The sequence below is a fragment of the Somniosus microcephalus genome, chromosome 7 (assembly GCF_052327205.1).
Source record: "Somniosus microcephalus isolate GS21.2 chromosome 7, FLI_Smic_1.0, whole genome shotgun sequence".
Taxonomy (NCBI): domain Eukaryota; kingdom Metazoa; phylum Chordata; class Chondrichthyes; order Squaliformes; family Somniosidae; genus Somniosus; species Somniosus microcephalus.
In genome coordinates this window covers 100,193,674-100,215,519 of record NC_140993.1, presented here as the reverse complement: position 1 = coordinate 100,215,519, position 21,846 = coordinate 100,193,674, and the positions used below count along the sequence as shown (strand labels likewise).

At 45.7% G+C, this 21,846-nt stretch overlaps 1 protein-coding gene across 4 annotated transcripts in view; it reads right to left on the bottom strand.

Moving 5' to 3' along the window:
- Nucleotides 1-13,204: 13,204 nt before the first annotated feature.
- Nucleotides 13,205-21,846, bottom strand: part of lpin2 (lipin 2) — a 119,503-nt gene continuing 110,861 nt past the window's right edge. For all 4 annotated transcript variants that reach the window (XM_085992792.1, XM_085992793.1, XM_085992790.1 and 1 more), the window contains 3 exons: nt 19,233-19,347; nt 18,902-19,005; nt 13,205-15,012 (listed from right to left, as the gene is read on the bottom strand). In XM_085992792.1, the coding sequence (XP_085848918.1) occupies nt 14,868-15,012; nt 18,902-19,005; nt 19,233-19,347 (364 nt within the window). In that variant the 3' untranslated portion in view covers nt 13,205-14,867. The remainder of the gene's footprint in view (nt 15,013-18,901; nt 19,006-19,232; nt 19,348-21,846) is intronic.

The following is a 21,846-nucleotide window of genomic DNA, read 5'->3' as shown; positions in this document are numbered from 1 at the left end:
TCCCCCATAATTATAGATGTTCCCTTATTACAAGCCTCAACTATTTCCTGATTGATACTCCGTCCAACAGAGTTGCCACTGTTCGGAGGCCTATAGACTACGCCCACTAGTGTTTTTTCCCCCTTATTATTCCTTACCTCCACCCAAACTGTTTCATTATCCTGATCTTTTGACCCAATATAATTTCTCTGTATTACAGTGATTCCTTCCTTTATTAACATAGCCACCCCACCTCCCCTTCCTTCCTGCCTGTCCTTCCTGATCGTTAAATAACCTGGTATGTTTAATTCCCAGGCATTGTCACCCTGCAGCCATGTTTCTGTAATGGCCACAAGATCATACCCATATGTAGTTATTTGTGCCATTAACTCATCTATTTTGTTACAAATGCTACGTGCATTCAGATAGGGAACTTTCAAAGATGTTTTGTGACACTTAGTTCCTGCTTTTGCCCTTTTTATTACTTTACCTTTTACTCCATACCTTCTGCCCCTTCCTGACACGCTCTGGTTTTTAATTTCCCCACTGCTACCTAAGTCTATGACCTTCTCTATTGTCATTTTTATTATTTGCTCTCTAGGAACCTCCCCCCCACTAGTTAGTTTAAAGCCCTCTCTACAGCCCTAGTTATATGATCCGCCAGGACTCTAGTCCCAGCACTGGCCAAGTGAAGCCCGTCCCAACAGAACAGCTCCCTCCTGCCCCAGTACTGGTGCCAGTGTATACACCAGGGTCCTGTATCTCACACTTTATGCAACAAATCACATCACAGTTACAGGTGTATATACAAACAGACAGTCAACTCTGGGCTATTCTTTAATCAAAGCTTGCCACAGGTTTTGGAGTGTTTTACTTTGCTTCCTACATGATAACCGGAGAAGGTAAAACACTAACACACATTGCACTACTACAATCACATGAGAAATCACACGAATCCATGGGGGAATCTCAATATTCAGACCGATGTCCCACCATGGCAGAGAAACCAGTTCTTTTATCTCATTCCCCGTTTCCCTGTTCCGTCGCTCAAGGGTATAGAAATGCTTTTGGGAGAGTTCAACTTCCTTTATTAATTTTGTGAGGTGTTCGGGCAGAGGAGGAATTTCATACCCGAACCGTTTAACGTGTTGCTGCAGGTCCTGTACCGTGTTGTTCACCGTTAGGTGTACCGTGGTGGGCTCTGGAATGGGAATGATGCACTCTTGAGCCACCTGAACATCTGTGTGGGGATTGAAGCAGAAAGTCTTATCGGTGACCGGGCACCAAGTGTCGTTGTGTACCCAGTACTGGTCCACGCTTGTCGTGACGCAGTATGTCCCTCTGCCCGCATATGCTACCTGGGGTGGAACGTGGTTTTGGGCCATCACCTCCATGGTGCAATTAATGGGCTCCGCACCCTCTGATTCAAACCCGCACACCGGCCGATTAAACGCATTTAAATGTGCGCGCCCCTGCTTTGGCATCCATTGAGGTCAGTGTCGGTCATGGCGTTCTCCCACTTTACAGCAAACGGTGGGGCCCCATGATGTCGCACATGCACCCCGTCCCTTTGGGATGCCAATATTCTCTACTCGGTATACCGGTGCCGGATGCGGTGACCCACCCATTACTGGCATCCGGAGTACAATCCCCATTACAGTGTGGTTGGACTGGCCACAGTCAACTGGGATCGGGTATGCCTCTGAGGCCAGTCGGAGTTGGCATGGGCTCATTAAATTTTCGTATGGGCTGAGCGCAGTGAGGTGCCGGTTGCTGACCCACGAAGGGACGCGACCTTGCTGTAGGTCCTCCAAATTACTGCGCCCTTCGTTCAGCAGCCACGCACCATACAAGACACATGCATCGTTTTTCGCTGCCTGCGCCAAGGCATTCTGAGCCTCCCTGATCAAACTATTGATCATCTGAGCATGTGCCTCCAGCTCGGCTGTGACGTCCTTTAAGTATATCGTCATAGCCTGGCCCTCCCATAACTCTGACCCCTCTAGCTTGTTACCCTCCCCGCAGTATCTTTCACAGCTGGTCCCTTAAGGTGTTGACCTGCATCTGCAACAGTGCATTGTCCATACTGTTGATAATGGACGTGCCCGTGCTGAAGGCTGTAGCCGCATCATTAAATACCCCGTCTATATCTCCCCAAACCAACGTGATGGTTTACCGTTAAATCATATGGACTTTCCCGATTTACGTCCCCATAACTTAATTCATAAAATTGTCGGAACTTTTCCTTCAACAGGGCCTCATATAATTTTTCCGTTTCTACCGGACACCACCGGGGCAGCTGTACCCGGGTTAAATTTAGAATGACCGACACGACTTCGTAGTGAACATCTTGGTACAAGATCTTGCCGGTCGGGACTAACACTAACCCATTCCTCAGTCCCGGTGTGGTGGTGGGGCAACTAATCTGTGTTTCCTGTACCGATGAGGCTGTGGGCAGGGGCTTCCTCTTGTGAGCTACCAGTTCTGTGGAATTTACTGTGTTGGGTGGGTCTGGGAACATGCAGGAATCCCCACTCTGATCCCATCCGATCCCAGCCCCGGAATCCTGCCACCGCCGCAAGGCGGCGATCGACACACCTGCCGGGCAGACCCATTCCAACCCCCACATACACACGTAAATTCGCTGTTCCTCTTTCCACCAGTTGTTCCAGCACACTTCTACTCCCCTCCTCGCCCCCGTAATCTGTCGGTACGTATCGTCCCCCAGCTTCTCCCAGTCCATGGATCTGTTACCCTTGGCCTGGCCCAACTTCCTTAACCACCACCACCGTCCCAAGGGAATGTGTCTCTCACATCTTAGACAGACGCATTTCCCCTCGGTCACCCTAACCTGGGTGGCTGTGACCTGCAGTTTGGGACATGGTATGGAAGCTTCTCCATACGTGAAACCCTCGCTGCCAGAGTACCGAGTGGAGTTCGATCCCAGCCACCCTGGCCACCTTCCCTCGTGGAAGTAAGTGGCGATTCCATCCGTGTCCCCTGTCCTACCCCGCTGTGCACAGTAGGCCCATTCCCTCCTGTGCAGCCGTAGAGGAAGGACACCTCGGTGTCTCCTCTTTCCATGCTGCCAGTTCCGATCATCATTAGGAATAGAAGTATGATATCCATATCTCTTTGTTCCTCCGATCTCCTTTGGTTCCCTGCCAAAACAAAAGCAAAACAGTTCCGTTCTGTGAGAGGGTTTTCCTCCACGGATCTGGTTTTGGTTATTTACAAAATATTTACAGTGTTCCTTGCCACATTAACGAGCACTCCATTTAAGAGTTCTCCCATCAGGGCCTCTTGCGGCTTGTGGTTGGCGAGTAGGGAGGCGTCCACGGCACCCTAGGCCGTGGGACCCGACTGCTCCTCCTTACCGCCTCGTCCTCCGGGTCATCATCGTCCCACACCATGGGAGGAAGACCCGCCTCCACCAGGCTCATGACTGTGCCCTGGTGCCTCTTGACCTTTGTTTTCCCCTCCTCGGGGTTAAACAACTTGCACTGGTTTACATGAAACCATTTGTGCATTTCGGGAGTTTTACTGCATATACCATGGAGCTCGCTTTATCCACGATATTATAAGGCCCTATATACAGTGGCTCGAACGCCCCTACTCAGGCGAAATTACGGACCATTACCTGCTCTCCCACCTCTCACTCGTGGGTTCTCTGGGGTTCTAACAGCAGCCGATTTTTCTGGTGCTGGCTCCCCAGGTTACTGGCTGCTTGCCAGTGAATCTGTTTTAAAGTCTCGTACAGATTCTTGACAAACCTGTCCCGTTTTACCTCCCTGACCTGCGCTTCGGTGAGGACCGGTGCCAACACATGGGTTGGGGTACGCATAATCCTCCCGGTCATAAGCTTGTGTGGGGAGTACCCTGTGCTTCTGGAGGGGCGTGCCCGGACACCCATTAAGACTAGAGGCAAGGCCTCGTCCCATCTCGGCGGGAATGGGCTTACCTCCTTTCTCAGTCTTTCTTTCAGTGTCCGGTTCATGCGCTCCACAATCGCCGATGACTGGGGGTTGTGAACCACATGCCACTTCCCTTGTATTCCCAAGAGTTTTAAGGTGGCCTGCATCACCTGCCCCGTGAAATGGCTCCCTTGGTCGGACTCCACGACCTGTGGCAGCCCCCACCGGGAGAACACTTCCCTCACCAGGATTCTAGCTGTTGCTAGTGACGTGGCTGCTCGGTAGGGGAAGGCTTCCACCCACTTGGAAAATACGTCCACCAGGACTAAACAGTACTTGTTGCCTGCTTTAGTGGTGGGCAGTGGTCCGATGAAATCGACCTGCAGGGACCGCCACAGCCCCTCTACCCTCCTGGTGTGTCCTATGGGGGCTTTCCTGCGCTGCGGATCGGGGTTATTGGCTGCACACACCAAACAGTGTGCACTGAAAACTCGGACATCCTTCCTGAGCTGGGGCCACCACCCTGCCTCCTCTACCCTTTGCCAGGTAGTTTCCGACCCTGGGTGTCCCGCTCCCGGGCTCCCATGGGCCAACTGGAGGAACTCCTCTCGGTGCTGCGCTGGGACTACCCACCGATCCCCTTTGAAAAGCATCCTCTCTTTGATACTAATGTCCACTGCCCCGAACGGACCTTCTATGGACTCCCCATTCTCTCTCTTTACCAGGACGCCTTAAGGACGGGATCCTGGGCTTGGACCTGCTTTGAGTCCGGGGCCAAAGCTACCCCCTGTGTGCCTCCCTTGTCCAGGATTGCAGCTACTGGACCTGCTTTGTACGGATCCCAGTATACTCCTTCCCTGGCCCCCTGTTTGGCCAGCTCGTCTGCCTTTTGGTTGCCCTCCCACTTGGGCTCTATCTTTGAATGGGCTTTGACTTTGTGAATATAGTGATCTCCCCGGGTGCCCGTGACCTCCAAAATTTTACCTAGCAGCGGTGCTGTTGCTAGGGGCTTCCCATCTGTGGACTTGAATCCGTGCCTGGCCCAGATTGCCAAGTATTCCGTGCGTGAGTTGCACGTGAACATAGAGTCCGAGCAAATGGTATAGGGGGTGGAGAACTCATCGGGGTGGGTGACCACATATGCCACCGCTGCCAGTTCGGTATGCTGAACGCTCAGGGTGTTGGGGAGTTTAATGGCCTTCGCTATTTTAGCCGTAGTGTCATAGATTCCGCACCCGGCGAGACACTCCCCCTTCACGACTGAACTGGACCCGTCTATACAGATGTTCTGGCCCATCGGGTGTATCCCGGCCCGGAATCCTTCATCTACATCCCACACCCCTTCTACCGTATACGTGTGGACTGTCCCTGGGTAAATCATGTTGGCTGCTAGCTTTGGCTTGGTCAACCCCTGCACTCTCAAGTTCATCTGCGAGAGCAATAAAGTCCAGCGGGCAATGCGAGCACTGCTCACTGTCCCGTCCTTTATTCTCCCGCCCAACAACATCTGAGTGGGGGCATGGTGGGTGAGTAGAACTATCAGGGATGATCCCGTAAAGAGCTGTGAGCGCTTTACAGCCCAATGCGTGGCTAGGAGGTGCCTCCCGCAGTTGGAATATCCCCGTTCTACCTCGGTAAGAACCCTAGGTGAGTAGACCACAGGCCGTAGCTTGCCGTGTCGCTCCTAGAGCAACACCACGCTCAAGCTATCCCCCCTGGCTGCTACCTCTAAGAAGAATTCTTCCCCACCGTTGATGGCTCCCAATGTGGGTGTCATCTGCAAGTCCCCTTTGAGGTGAGTGAACGCTTCCTGGCAGTTCTGATCCCACTCCCACTCGACTCCCTTGCGGAGGAGCCGAAGAAGAGGGGCTGCCGTGGCTGCGTAATCCTCTATGAAATCCCGGCGGTACCCTGTGAGTCCCAGAAAAGACCTTACCCCGGTCACATTCTTGGGGGCTGGTAGCTCCTGTACTGCCTTCCTCCTAGCTTCGTCTATGGCCCTTTCACCGGCCCTTACGGTCAGCCCGAGGAATTTGACTTCCTCCTGGCTGATCTGGGCTTTCCTGGGGTTGACTTTGAACCCTGCCTCCTGCAACAGCTTTAGCAGCTCGTCCAGTAGTGGCCCATGGTTCTCCCCCTTTGCGGAGAACAAAAGCAGGTCGTCCACATACTGGATTAACCGGTGGTCGGCTGAAGCCTTTTAATGCATCTGCCATGGATTGGTGGAATATGGAGGGGCTGTTGTGGAACCCCTGGGGAAGGCATGTCCATGTATACTGCTGTTCTTTAAAAGTGAATGCAAACTTGTATTGGTCTTCCCGTCTGAGGGGAATCGACCAAAACCCATTGGAGATATCCAGCACCGTGAATGTGGTTGCGGTTGCTGGAATGCTCCCCATCAGATCGGCGATAGCTGCGACTGTGGGCGCGCAAGTTGGGATGTTCTTATTGAGGACCTGATAGTCCACGGTGGCTCTCCACGACTGGTCAGGTTTCTTCACCGGCCAGAGTGGTGAGTTCACGTGGGTGGCTATTAGTCTCAACACCCCCTGTTTTACCAGGGATCCCAGTGCTGTCTCCAAGTCGGCTTCTGCCTGTCGGGGGAAACTATACTGCTTTTGTGGCTGTGACATGGGGTCCCCTTGCACCTGGACCTCTACCCCGGTCACCCTGCCACAATCGTGTTTATGGGTGGCGAATGTGGTGAGGTTGTCCCGTACATTCGCGTGGTACTGGGCTGGGGCGCTACTAGCCAACTGTTCCAGGTCGTAACTCCCTTTGGGTTTCATGATGCATACACTACCCGCTCCTCCCTTATCTCTGAGGCTCACTATCACCTCCTCTGTCTTGTCCGAGACCACTGCCCCTCCCAGGCAGTGATTCCTCAGGTCCACAATGACCCGGTTGGCTAACATGAAATCAGCCCCGAGGACTCCCCACCCTGGTTGCTCCCATTTCATTAGCATGCACTTCCACATGGTGCGGAGGGACCCTAGCTCTATTCTCAGGGGTTTGGACATCGCCCCCACCTGCTCGTTCCCTGTGAATCCCATTAGGCTAAATGGAATCTTGTTAGACCAGGGTGAATTGGTCGGGTCTTCCGAATGGACCACCGTGCTGGAAGCCCCGGTGTCCACCAAATATCTCCCCTGCACTGTCTCCACCCCCATCTTAACACAGGGCCTGTCCCACTCATCATAAGTGAGCGGACACAGGTGCTCACGCTGGGCGCGTTCTAGTCAGGAGGAATTCGGACATGCGGGTGCGGTCGTCGTTATGTCGCAAATGCAGCCAGTACCTCGCCGGCCAACTGCAGAGTTTGTTCCACTTGTGAGAATGGACTACCCTGGGTATGCCCCATGGCTCTCAGGATCTCCTCTTTCAACCCCTCTGTGGTGCCTCACCCCGTTTTTGTGGTTGCCGACAGGCTCTGATACAGTTTCCCATCAACGGAGAGCAGCATCAGCATGTGGAGCTCGCCCTCACTCCACCCGTTGATCCCCCCTACCTGCTCAACATCCATAAAGTGAACTGAGGGGTCCCCGTCCTGTTTTAGTTTGGGCAACTCTGCTACCATGGCTTGCAACTGCGGGGTGGTGAATGGGACCACGTAATCGCTCTGCAGCGGGCCGTACTTTTGCTGCCGCAAAGGATACATTGGTCTCGGTGGCGCTTCTGGTGCCGGTGAGACTTCCTTGTCCTGAACCTTATCCGCTGCTTCCTGACCCTCCTCATCCCACTCCACCCGGGTTTCCCCTGGTCCCATTAAACAGACTATGCCTCTGGCCCCAGACAAGGCTTGGGTCAATTTTTTAATCCTTTCTTCGCAGGGACCGTGATCAGAGTCTTCATAGCCCCTACTTCTAGCTACCTTATGAGCTATTTTAATGTCCCTTAGCTGACCCTCCAAACCGTCAGCTCTTGTTGTTAATCTTACATTCTCCTCCCGTAAGGCCTGCTCATTTAACCTGGCCTCCGTAACCTGGCACCGCAAGTATTCCCCCATATTACAGAAGGTCTCTTCCTGTGCGCGTCTTTCCTGTCTTTTCTCACGCAACTCCTCCACTAGTCTAATCCCGCCTATCCCCCTTGCATCTGACTTGTCTTCAGACTCCTTCAACACGTTTTTGAGCTTTTCAACCTGCACCCGGAGCAGTTGAACTTGCTTTTGGAATCGCCTTCTCTTTGGACTTCCTGTGCTCCTTGCTCCCTGTCCACTCTGCGGCCCTGTCCTGGGGACTCTGAGTGCAACATCTCCAGCACCCATTGCTAGGATACGTTAACCTTTTTAAACACAGAGGAGGAAATTCTGTCCTCCATTCCGAATCTCTTGCCCTCCAAACTGTCCATATCTAGTCCACAACCTATCGTCCTGCCAGCAGTCGCCAAATCTGTAACCGGTTTTTGTGGTGGCCAATTTCCTATGGCCCCACCACAATCACCAATTATTGTAAGTGGTTTTGCCCCGCCCGTAGCGAGCACGCAAACCCCCTTACTACAAGTTCTGGACGATAGGGATTACCGAGGACAGATTTGAACACGGACAGCGTTTTCAGGCTCACCCGTACAGTGTTTATTAAGGTTAACAAAAACCACTCCACTCGCATACAGTACGAGCAGTGTGAACACAACAGTACAGTTTAAAACAGTACAACCCTGACTTGTCCAACAAGCCCCTGCCGTGCTGACTTACCGCAGCCTAAAAGCACCCTCCCATGAACTAAACTATCACAGGACCCTGCCAACGCTAAACCCCCTCTGGTTTGGTAGGAACATACAGGCACCCCCTCACACAGCTAAGTGATCTTGTGGGTGTGTAGGCTTGGCAATGCTCACCTAGATTGCCCTTTTGACCTTGCTTGCAGCTTTCTCCGGCTACCTGGTTCCGTACCGGCCTAGCGGCATGCGAGTCCCAGCCTTAGTCAAAGTCCGTCTCGGTTGGAAGAGCAAGGCTCTGCTCCTCGTGATGTTGTGTGGAGGACAGGGGAGAGAGCTATCCAAACGGCTCTCCTTTACACCCCTCCACTACACAGACCGCAGTCTATGGTATTAATGGACACATGGCCTGGGGGAATGGTTTTCAATCTATTGAATGGTTTTTTGATCTCTTTTTCGATCTTCCTGCTGATTAACATAACGAGTTCATCTTGACTAGAACAATGAATCGTCAGCCTTGTTAATCAAGACTTGGGAGTGGGCCTCTCGGGCCATTGTTCCCAGGACAGTTTGTTTCCATACGAATGAGTCATCTCCAGCTTGAGTGGGTTTTCACTGCTCTCCCCCCCCCCCCCCCCCATCCCCCGCTCCCAAACAACCTGTCCAGTTTTTAAATAGGGGTTAAAATCTAAAAATCCATGAAGTCTGCGCCGACTGCTACAAGGTTGTGTATTCTGCGGCAAGCGTCTCACCTGACTCCCCAAAGCCTTTCCACCATCTACAAGGCACAAGTAAGGAGTGTGATGGAATACTCTCCACTTGCCTGGATGAGTGCAGCTCCAACAACACTCAAAGCTCGACACAATCCAGGACAAAGCAGCCCACTTGATCGGCATCCCATCTACCACTTTAAACATTCGCTCCCTTCACCACCGGCGCACCGTGGCTGCAGTGTGTACCATCTAAAAGATGCACTGCAGCAACTTGCCATGGCTCCTTCAACAGTACTTTCCAAACTCTCCACCTCTACCATCTAGAAGGACAAGGGCAGTATGGGAACACCATCAACTGTAAGTTCCCCTCCAAGTCTCACATCCTGAATTGGAAATATATTGCCGTTCCTTCATAGGGAAGGAGTTCCAGAATTTTGACTCCCCAAACAGCACTGTGGGAGTACCTTCACCACACAGACTGCAGTGGTTCACACCAGCAGCTCACCCCCACCTTCTTAAGGGCAACTAGGGATGGGCAATAAATGCTGGCTTTGCTAGTGACACCCACATCCCATGAACGAATAAAAAAAATTCAACACTAACTGGCAGCACATCACGGTCAGAGTTTTGAAAACCATAGTTATGCTTCTGGCTCATATGACTTGAGTGAGGGAAGACATACGTGGAACTTATTCATCTGAATGGTGGGACTTTCAGCCATACTTCATCAAGATAGTGGACCACCAAAGTGTTTAAAATTTCCCCTTTTAGGCATTAGGATGCAAGGTTTTACAACATGAAATAGAAGATTGGGATTATCTTCCTTAGTGCTTAGTCTGAACTGACATTCTCCTGTCCTGCCAAATATCTGGGTGTGGCATGGACGCCAAACACTGCAACATTAATATCTCTACTCTGTTCCAACTTTCAATCTTGGAAAAAAGCCCTCAATTATACCACTGTGAATGTTTGCATTTGCTACAGCAGATCAATTTCTACAGGGACCAGAGTTGCAATTTTCTTCTCCATTGTTCCCAGTTAGATTTCTCAGTCATACACTCAGTTTGTTCCACATACTTCCACTTCTCCATACAGTATCCAGTCAAATCAGAATTCTTGTACTCGAGGAACTGAGGTATCTTATTTCTGGGACATAGATTTTCTTGTGGGGGTTGCTGCCCACATAGCAATATTTTGCTTAAAAAGTTTCAGAGACATATTAATCACAGAATTAGATTTACAACCCAATGTGTGGAGTGAGCAGTGCCAGCAGCAGGGATAGGGCCGAGTAGGTAGTCCCTGTCCCTGCAGAGTCTAATGACTTGTGAGGATAAAAAACATGAAACACTAGTTCGGCCCCAGCTGGAGTATTGTGTCCAATTCTGGGCACCGCACTTTAGGCAGGACATAAAGGCTTTGGAGGGAGTACAGAAGAGATTTACGAGAATGGTTCCAGGGATAAGGGAATAGTTACGTGGATAGACTAGAGAACCTGGGGTTGTTCTCATTGGAGCAGAGAAGGCTAAGAGGAGATTTGAAAGAGGTATTCAAAATCATGAAGGGTTTGGATAGAGTAAATAAAGAGAAACGGTTTCCAATGGCTGAAGGGTCAATAACCAGAGGGCACAGATTTAAAAATGATTGGCAAAAGAACTAGAGGCAGGGATATGGGGAACGAGGTGAGTGGGACTAATTGGTTGCTCTTCAAAAGACCCGGCACAGACTTGATGGGCCGAATGGCATACTTCTGTGCTGTACTATTCTACGATTCTGTGAGGAAGATTCACACTGAAAAAACAAGAATGAGCCTGCAAAAAAAGGCTATTCTTTTTTTCCACTAACCAATTGGTCACACTGTTTGTTTTTGATGAGCAACAACATAAACGATCGAGTGCACACATGCAAACTTCATTTTCTGAATGGAAGGGTGGATAAAGGCAACTTGTAAAGGTTTGTCAAAGTTGTGTCAGAGAGAAGCGCATAGTTAAGCCCAAAGAATTTAGGTCCTTGTACATAAAAAGCCAATGGACCTTTAATCCCAGCATAAAGGTTAAGAGCTACTGAAGTTTGTGTTATCATGGGGTGGTCACCTCATTTACAATGCCTGGCACATCAGAGGTGCCTGCAATAGTTGAGGCCACAACATGCAACTTTAGATGTCTACATTTGGAGAGGAGCAATGTTCCCGCTAAGCTACGTGGGCACACAACGGCCTGGAGGTCCCGTGCAGGCCGCTCACCGGCCTGTCTATGGAAATAACTGCGCATGTGTGAAAATTTGAATGGGCCGCGCAGCCAGTTAAAGGGGCCACGCACAAAAAAAGTTACAGGGAACATTATTAAGCTGGTCATTGGTGTCCTTTGTTATTGGCCCAGTAATTCCTGTCACAACGCGCGAGTACGGACAGGGTACTCACGCGTGTGCCAGGAGGAATTGCCGGTTTTCAGCATGCACAGCGCATGTGCTGAAAACCAGCATTTCCTGTCCTCTGACCCAAGGGGTTAAGAGGCTGAACGCATGCGCGGTATTGGGCAGCGCGTGCGACTTGAATTTCCTGTATTTTTACAGATTTGCGCATGTGTAAAGGGCTCCGGTTTTTACGCATTGAAAAACCACACGTAAGTACTTAGTTTTACAGGTAAGTGGTCTTTTAGTACAATTTAGAATTTTTTTCCCCCCACAGGTTTATTATTTTTAAAGAATCTACAGTAAGGTAAGTTTAGTTTTAAACCCTATTTTTTCAAAATTTATTTTTTTCAAAAATTTGATTAATTGTTTAAAATAGTTTTGTAAAGTTATTCATAGTTAATTTAATTATTGGGATGCTTTTTAAAATTTTATTTAAAGTTTAAGTAGTGTTTTGGGGTGCTGTACTTTTCATGAGTTTGACAGTCTTTACTATCAAACTTATGAATGAAGTTTCCCCTCCCCTGATTGGCTGAACAGTGCTCACCTGATCCCAGCCGGCACATCGCACTAACTACGCCGCTGGGTCAGGTTAGCACAGCGCGCCGACATCAGCACCGGGCCACTTACAGGAAATCCACTGCGGGCCAGGTTTCAGATGTCGGCGCGCCGGGTAAGTGCACATCAGGGGCTTGCATGCGCGGCAAGCCCCCGACAGGAATTACTGGGCCATTATCAGGAGTGCATGGGAGGGCCAGAATCAGTAGTACTCTTAAACCACTGCATTTTGATTGATCCAGTTTGCACAGTACCCAGTCTACTTGTGCTATATGAATTGATAAAATTACTCAGCTGGTGGTGTGTTTAGGAGTTGACTTCAGGGATTCTGAATCTTGCATCTTTGATATTGGGATTCCTTCTCTCTTTCTACTCCCCTCCTCCACTAATCTTTCTTTTCAATGATGCTAACTGACTGCCAGTGCTCTAGTACTCTGCCCAAGCAATAACTCGTCATGCGTGATTATCAATAAAGTGTTAGCAGACATTTGACTGTACTGGCATCACAACCAAACCAGATCCCGTCTTCACCCAATATCCATACGTGTACACAGATACTGGAACATTGCTTATTTTCTCTTCCTCCCCCTAACTCGGACACAATACAGTTCACACTGCTGCTCTAGCTAAGGTCAGCTGGTACCTTGTCTGTATGGTACTCATCCTTGATTTCTCTCACCAGCTGATTAGATAGACTACAGATCTATTCTCAGGCCTCTGCCAATGCAACCAGTGTACAGCAGCAAGAGTGGAGGAGAGCAGCAAGTAACTGACTCTCCAATTTTCCCTCTCTGTGGAAGTCTTGCTTCGTGCCAATCATGGCACGACAAAAAGAAAATACACACACACACAATGTAGAAAATTAAAAGGTGTGACCAACATCCTCCCACTATATAGACACAGCATCTGAGTAATAACACCCTTTGTAGTTTGATGATAGTCTTCTGGTAACTGAATAACACGCCAAACCACACAAAATGATGTCATCTTTATTTATTCCATGGTTCTATGATGAAATGTCTCATAGCAAGAATATAGTATGTGCGTGCACACATACATACGTACAAACCCAAACATTATATTGAAGATTGTGTTAAATACAGGGTATGATTGGTTCACAATCTGGCATATAATACTGATACGTTTACTGATACTTCTTACAATCACTGCAATCCAAGATGGACAAAACAACTGTGCTGTGGTTATCCTAAATGACCACACAAACAATAAGTCATCAAATCGCAATACATTAGACCTTCTCTTGATAATTGGTGGGCAAATCATATCCATGGTCAGAAACAAAATACCAAATGATCAACAACATAAAAGGTCACTGAGCATATCATTTCTTAAACAGTTAAAACAGCTATACCGAGAAAAGAAAATGCATTTAATTTACTACCCTCATCAAAATTGCATATAGGAGTTTGAGAACATTCTGCAAGCCCTTATTGGGATTTAAAACTTCTTATAAAAAGACTCTATAGAACTTGTAGGATGTTGAATCAAATATCCTATATAATGCCTTGTATGGGTGATTAAAATAATATGTAAGTTCACAATTTCTCTCCTTTTGAAAATACTTCCAGCACAAATAGTTTAAAGTGATTAAAGAACAGTTGGAATAAGAAATCATGATTATTTCTGCTATTTCCCATTCACCAGTATATTACATCCATTTTAAGTACTTTAAAGAATGTATAAGTAATTATCTTTCTTCATAATTCTGTGTTCTCATAACACACTAATCTATATCTTTCATAGAAAGAATGAACTTGCTGTAGTAATGTGCAATGCCCTAATGTAAAACCCTTCATGTAACTCTTTTGTAACAGGGCTGATCAACACTGTACTAAATTTTACCAATTGAAGGCATTCATGAGAGGATTGACAAAAAAAATGGCAACAGGTCATTAAATACAACAAAAATGTTTCGAGTGGCCCGACTACACAATAGTCAACAGTCTGCAATAAATGTCGGGTTACAAGCAGGACCTTTCCCCCAATACGGAGCGATCTGCTACCATATATCCGATTTATAGGGTGAAAAGTGCCATTGATTGATACATTCTTTTACAATTGAAAACAAATTCTAGATTGGCATTTATTTCCAGCACAGGTGAAGCAGCACCGAATAGCGTGATTTGAATCGGGTCATTGCTACAGAATGTGACTGGACTTTAAGTAGTTCTGGGCTCCATTATATTCAACAGGTTCTGGGTCCATTTTCATGGTATTAAAAAAGACTGTTACTCTTGTAATACAGTGAGTTAACCCTTTAAATCCAAGCCAAGCTATTTTGATTTTGTTAAAAACAGTTACTAGAAGTAGCAACTGTAAGGATGAGTGCAGAGGGTTAACATTATGTGCAATGCTCTCATGTGAAGACACAGTTCATGATCAAAATCATTGAGTTTCCTTCTGGTGCAACCTATAGGTAAAATGAACACTAGGCTATATTCCTGAGAAAATTCTGCTGGTAGTAACTGTCAACTTATGTAAACATCATGCTTTTACAATAATAGAATTAGTACATAAAATAAACAAATTATTTTCATTAATCTGTACCTGAATCAGACTTTTTTTAAAAAAAAGGTATAAACTGGGAATATCTTTGACAGAGTTCAACCACTAGCAAAACCTATTTCAGTTCTTCCATACTGATACTCGGCAGCAAGTCTCGCCAGTAGTTGAAGTGGCTGTATTCTGGATAAACGAAAGCTGAACACTGTTCTTGACTGAGCAAAGGGAAGACATGTTCAACAAGTTCACTCAGCCTAATGTACCTAAAGATTGGAAAAAGACTGAAATTAGAGGGGAGCTAGTTCTTCTTGAATAAGCAGCTAAGTGTTTCTGTAGAAAACCCGATAAAAATACATCTATTACCATCTCCATAAATGCCGTTGCAATTAGTTGGAATTGGAAAGCAAAATAAAAGTGTCCCATGGATGAAAATCATGTTGTAGGTAAATAGGAATTCAGTTATAGGTCAACTGAAGAAAAAGCATTAACTATAAACCTTGAATGGAAAACAAAGTGCTTGTCTTTTTCATATGGGACTTACTTCAAGTTGTTGATGTACCTTTCCTTTACCCCATTACCATCCCCAATTTTCTCTCATTCCTCTCCTCCTGGAAGAGGTTGGAGCTTCACTTCTTTACCATACCCAAGTGCTTATTCATATGCAAGCTGAGGCAGAGACCCTCCAGACTATTTGGCTATTGACCCCTCTGCTCTGGGAAATAGGTCCTTCCTATTCACTCTATCTTGGCCCCTCATAATTTTATACACCTCAATCAAATCTCCCCTCAGCCTCCTCTTTTCCAAAGAAAACAACCCCAGCCTAGCCAATCTTTCCTCATAGCTGAAGTTCTCCAGTCCTGGCAACAAATCTCCTCTGTACCCTCTCTAGTGCAATCACATCCTTCCTGTAATGTGCTGACCAGAACTGTACACAGTACTCTAGCTGTAGCCTAACTAGTGTTTTATACAGTTCTAGCATAACCTCGCTGCTCTTATATTCTACACTTCGGCTAATAAAGGAAAGTATCCCGTATGCCTTCTTAACCACCTTATCTACTTGTCCTGCTACCTTCAGGGATCTGTGGACATGCACTCCAAGGTTCCTCTGTTCCTCTACACTTCAGTATCCTATCATTTATTGTGTATTCCCTTGCCTTGTTAGCGCTCCCCAGTCCCCCTCAATCACAGAACAGATGAGGTCAAAATGCAGTGTGTGTCAATCACATGCTTGAACCTTCATCCCACAGTTTATCTAATGTGTATTTCTAAATACAGTGTGAAATCTGGATAAACACTTAACTGATCAAGCACAAGAATGTAAACAGTTCTTTCAGAATTTATATATCATGGAATTGAGCATGAAGCCAAACATTACGTGATAAATGTGCTATGTATTTATCAGGAGTACATTCAGTATTTCACCAGTATGGACATTTCTGTGGTGCTGCTCACAGGGTGTTAGAGGATGCACTGTTTTATAGGTATATAGAAATGTTATAGCTTGTAATACAATGTTTTATTATGCTGCTAAAGTGTATACGTGCGCCCTCTTAAGACTACAGAATCTTACAGATGTTAAGTAAACACTAAATGAGTTCATATACAGGCCAATTAAGAGGCTGGAGACATTGTAGCTCTGATTTTTTTTGCTGGAGAATTTTTCTGTATATGCCAAGTAGTGCCTTTATTTCTTTGAACTGATTTCCTCAAACGTGACATTAGAAAGTGTGCAAGACGTATGAGGAGAGATTGGGTCGATTGGGCTTATACTCGCTGGAGTTTAGAAGAATGAGAGGGGATCTCATTGAAACTTATAAAATTCTAACAGGACTAGACAGACTAGATGCTGGAAGGATGTTCCCGATGGTCGGGGAGTCCAGAACCAGGGGTCACAGTCTAAGGATAAGGGGTAAGCCATTTAGGACAGAGATGAGGAGGAATTTCTTCACCCAGAGTGGTGAACCTGTGGAATTCGCTACCACAGAAGGCAGTGGAGGCCAATTCATTAAATATATTCAAGGAGTTGGATATATTTCTTAAGGCTAAAGGGATCAAGGGATATGGGGAGAAGGCAGGGACAGGGTACTGAGTTTGGATGATCAGCCATGATCTCATTGAATGGCGGAACAGGCTCGAGGGGCAGGATTGGCCTACTCCTATCTTCTATGTTTCTATGTAAGACATTTGAAGTGTTAACGTGTGATTGTCAGGATTGTGCATATACATATATTTCTGTGGCATTACTCATAAGGAATGAGAGATTACAATTCTTTATAAGGAAGTGCATTGTTGTGGTATTGGTCAGAGTGGATGTGATTTGTGGGGGATTATTTGGGCTTGTAAGGACTTGGGAGGGGTGTGGGTGCAATTAAATGGGTTGAGAAGTATTGAGGATTTGAGAAGTAGTCGTAAAAGGGGAGTGAGGCTCAGCGAGGTATTCAGGGATGGATAAAGTCATGGATAGTGAGCATTGGAGGAACAGTAGTGAGGAGGTCAGTGTGCAGATAAGGAGGTTTAGAATTTGGCCTGATGCCTGGAAAAAAAAACATGAAAAAATAAATTTTAGCAGAAAGTGGAAGAGATTGTGGGGAACAGGCCTTTCGAAAAAAGATTGTTGGAAGAGGTCTTAAAGTGTAATGGAATAATTTGGGGTGACCATATTCAGAATTCTGGGAGGAAATAAAGGCAGTTAGAGAACAATACGAAGGAGTGGAGAGCTGGTTAGTAGCAGAGAGGGTAGGATATACTGTGGATAGTATTTGGAAGATTGGAGTAATGTGTTATCAGGATGACATAGTAAAGAAAGATAGAAATAACTTGCTTTTATATCGTACCTTTTGCAACCTCAGGTACACCCTAAAGGAAAGGTAGTGGAAGATGGGATGGAACGAGTTGAGAAGAGTGGGAAGCGAGTAGCAGAAAGAAGGCAGCTGAGGGAGGAGTGAAAATTTTGGATAGTTGGTATTAGGTTAATGGGAAGTGAATAGTTTGGAGAGCAGCAGTAGGTATCTGGAGTTGTAGAGGGCAAGGGTAGAGTAGCAGGTATTGAGGAATGGGAATGGTGTTGGAGTGTAGGGTGGGACAGTGGCAAGGGTTGCACTTTGAAATAAATATAAAATGGAGAAGTAGACTTAGATAGATGGGTGGGGGAGAGAGAGAGTATTGATATTGGCAGTGTGAGCCATGGACGAGTGGAGACGAACTGTTTTTGCTCAAAGTTAGCTTGGTTCCTTCCTTCGCTTCTAGAGTTTGAGCCAACTATGCAACACATGTATGGATCGGAAAAGCAGTCCTTTTATTTTTAAAAAAACCCAGCTTATGTAAAGTGACTGGATTTAAAAGGGTCAGCCAATGACAAAGCAATTGGACAAAAATACATAATTTGTGTCAGTTACACCTACAAGAAGTATACATTATAGAAGGGCCTTTAGTATATTTCCAATTGATTTCCTGTGAAGTTTTTCAAGGGAATCAGAATATGTTGTTTTAAATGGCTCTGTTGTGGCATTGCTTATGGTAAGCGAGGTGATGGCCCGGATTTTGCGGTCAGCGGTGAAGGAACGGTGCTTGTCGTTCACCTCGCTGACAGTTGCCCACAAAGTTTTTGCGAGCTTTAGAGCAGACTTGCTCTAATCTAGCATTTGATCCAGCACAGTGCCCTCTACAGAGCATCTGTGATTATAGCAGCAAACGGAAGAAAGCAGTATGCTTCATGGAGAAAATATTTTAGAAATGTACCTCCTGGGAGCTGTGGTGTGTCAGTATATTTAGCTCATAAGAATTTAAAATTATTTTAAAATGCAGGTGGGGAGTGGGGGGGGGGGGAGGAATGCTAGAAGGCAAGGAAAGAAGTGTAGAACATACATGGGAATCATGGCTGTGAGGACCATAGTGTGTTCACACACCACACCCACCCCAACAGGAAAAAAAGCTTCATTAGCAAGAGTTAGTAACAATTACTATTTACTGCTACAGGTTGGATAATTCTAGGTATAATGAACCTTTTCTAAATTGCTATCACGTTGCTTTTCCAAAATTTACAACCAAGTTGCAGACAATTACATTTTTTAATTCCAATTCCTCTGTGCTTTGAATAAAGATGGTCTTTATTATTTCGAGAGTCTCAGGAATTCCATTAATCAGAATACTTACGAAGATTTATTGCCCTTGGTTTGCTCCTGTATCAGTTCACCTTTTGGATTTACTGTAAAGATTCTGTAGTCTGGGACTCCTACTTGCTTGTAGGCACAAACATCCTGGAGAAGAAATTTGAAAGACAAGAAAGCAGGTATGAAATTTTGCACACTCTGGTCAGTGCACAGTACTCGTCAAAAATTGCTAAACCAAGACTGGGGACAAAAATACATATTTTGACCTTATGTTTAATAATTTTGTATTTTTAACTACTTAAAAAAATATGCAATAAGTGGCATTCAGTCTAGAGTAAAAAGGTAGGAAATAGTCAGTGTTGCTGGCTACTTACATTAGGTCGGTTCCCAAAAGCAGCGTAGAATGGCTGGTTGGAAAGACTAAATAGATTTTTGATGTCATTTAAACATTCAATCTTAAATTTTTCTGGTTTCTTCTCTATTACCTCCCTGCAATTAAACAGGTACAATAATTAGTGAAAGTAAATGTGGATCTCTTACAGGCCAAGACAGGAGAAATTATAATGGGGAATAAGGAAATGGCAGAGAAATTAAACAAATACTGTGTCTGTCTTCATGGAAGAGGACGCAAAGATCTTCCCGGAAACAGTGGAGAACCAAGGCTCCAGCGAGAATGAGGAACTGAAAGAAATTAGTATTAGTAAAAAAATAGTACTGAAGAAATTAATGGGACTGAAAGTCGATAAATCCCCTGGACCTGATGGCCTACATCCTAGTGTTTTGAAAGAGTTGGCTATAGAGATAGTGGATGCATTGGTTGTCATTTTCCAAAATTCCATAGATTCTAGAATGGTTCCCGTGGATTGGAAGGTAGCAAATGTAACCCCACTATTTAAGAAAGGAGGGAGAGAGAAAACAGGGAACTACAGACCAGTTAGCCTGACATCAGTAGTAGGGAAAATGCTAGAATCTATTATTAAGGATGTGGCAACAGGGCACTTAGAAAATAATAATAGGATTGGGCAGAGTCAACACGGATTTATGAAAGGGAAATCGTGTTTGACAAATCTGTTAGAGTTTTCTGAGGTTGTAACTAGCAGAATAGATAAGGGGAAACCAGTGGATGTGGTGTATTTGGATTTCCAGAAGCCATTCAATAAGGTGCCACACAAGAGGTTATTAAACAAAATTGGGGCTCATGGGATTGGGGGTAATATACTAGCATGGATTGAGGATTGGTTAATGGACAGAAAACAGAGAGTAGGAATAAACGGGTCATTTTCGGGTTGGCAGGCTGTAACTAGTGCGGTAGTGCAAGGATCAGTGCTTGGGCCTCAGCTATTCACAATCTACATCAATGATTTGGATGAGGGGACCAAATGTAATATATCCAAGGTTGCTGATAATACAAAGCTGGGTGGGAATGTAAGTTGTGAGCAGGATGCAAAGAGGCTGCAAGGGGCTATAGACAGGCTAAGTGAGTGGGCAAGAACATGGCAAATGGAATATAATGTGGAGAAATGTGAAGTTATCCACTTGGGTAGGAAAAATAGAAAAGCAGAGTATTTTTTAAATGGAGATAGACTGGGAAATGTTGGTGTTCAGAGGAACCTGGGTGTCCTTGTACACGAATTATTGAAAGTTAACATGCAGGTAGCAATTAGGAAAGCAAATGGTATGTTGGCCTTTATTACAAGAGGATTTGAGTACAAGAGTAAAGGCGTCTTACTGCAATTATAGGGCCCTGGTGAGACCACACCTGGAGTATTGTGTACAGTTTTGGTCTCCTTACCTAAGGAAGGATATTCTTACCATAGAGGGAGTGCAACAAAGGTTCGCCAGACTGGTTCCTGGGATGGGGGGATTGTTCTATGAGGAGAGATTGAGTAGACCAGGCCTATATTCTCTGGAGTTTAGATGAATGAGAGGTGATCTCATTGAAACATAAAATTCTTACAGGGCTTGACAGGGTAGATGCAGGGAGGATGTTTCCCCTGGCTGGGGAGTCTAGAACCAGGGGTCAGAGTCTCAGAATAAGAGGTGAGCCATTTAGGACTGAGATGAGGAGAAATTTCTTCACTCAGAGGGTGGTGAATCTTTGGAATTCTCTACTCGAGGGCTGTGGAGGCTCAATCATTGAGTATATTCAAGACAGAGATCGATAGATTTTTGAATATTAAAGGGAAACAAGGGATATGGGGATAGTTCAGGAAAGTGGAGAGGAGGTAGATGATCAGCCATGATCTTACTGAATGGAGGAGCAGGCTCGAAGGGCCAAATGGCCTACTCCTGCTCCTATGTCTTATGTTCTTATGTAATGTCAGGCAAACAAATACATGACCACATAACGCATTGTTCTATCTGAAATGTGGACTATTCAAAAATGCATCTTTGAAATATGTACATGTTGCTAAACTATTTTCCATTGTTCAGTTTCCACCAGCAATCTTCCCTAGCCTTTGAATGTAGCCCTGCCTGATTTCCGTTACGGCATTACTAGCAGCATAAACAAAGATAGAAGAAACGGGTCTTTTGCTCCTACCTATGAAAAAGACCAGTTCCTGTAATATTTAGCCATGATTATGGCCTTGAATCCTGCCTTCAGCAGGACGAAACTCCAGCTGTCAATGACAGACAGTTGAAGTTTTTTCCTTTATTTTAAAATTTTGCCAAGTTAATTCAAATCTATCTAAAGGAAATACAAGGCCACTGCATTCTATACATATGCAATATAATTCTACTTTTAAAAGGTTGTGGATGTATAGCAATTGTGCATGCAGTTTTGTAGTGCTGGTTTTAAAGAGTTAACCACCTATATACTTTTGTGGTTACCAGCCCAGATACCACTTAATGTTTAAAGAAACGCATTCTAAAATGAATGTCGAGTAACATGTGCAGGTCAGTTTTGAAATCGTAAATATTTATGGTGTCAAGAATTTTTAATTTAAGCAATAATATTAAGTATAAAGCTGTGAAATATCTAGCTCA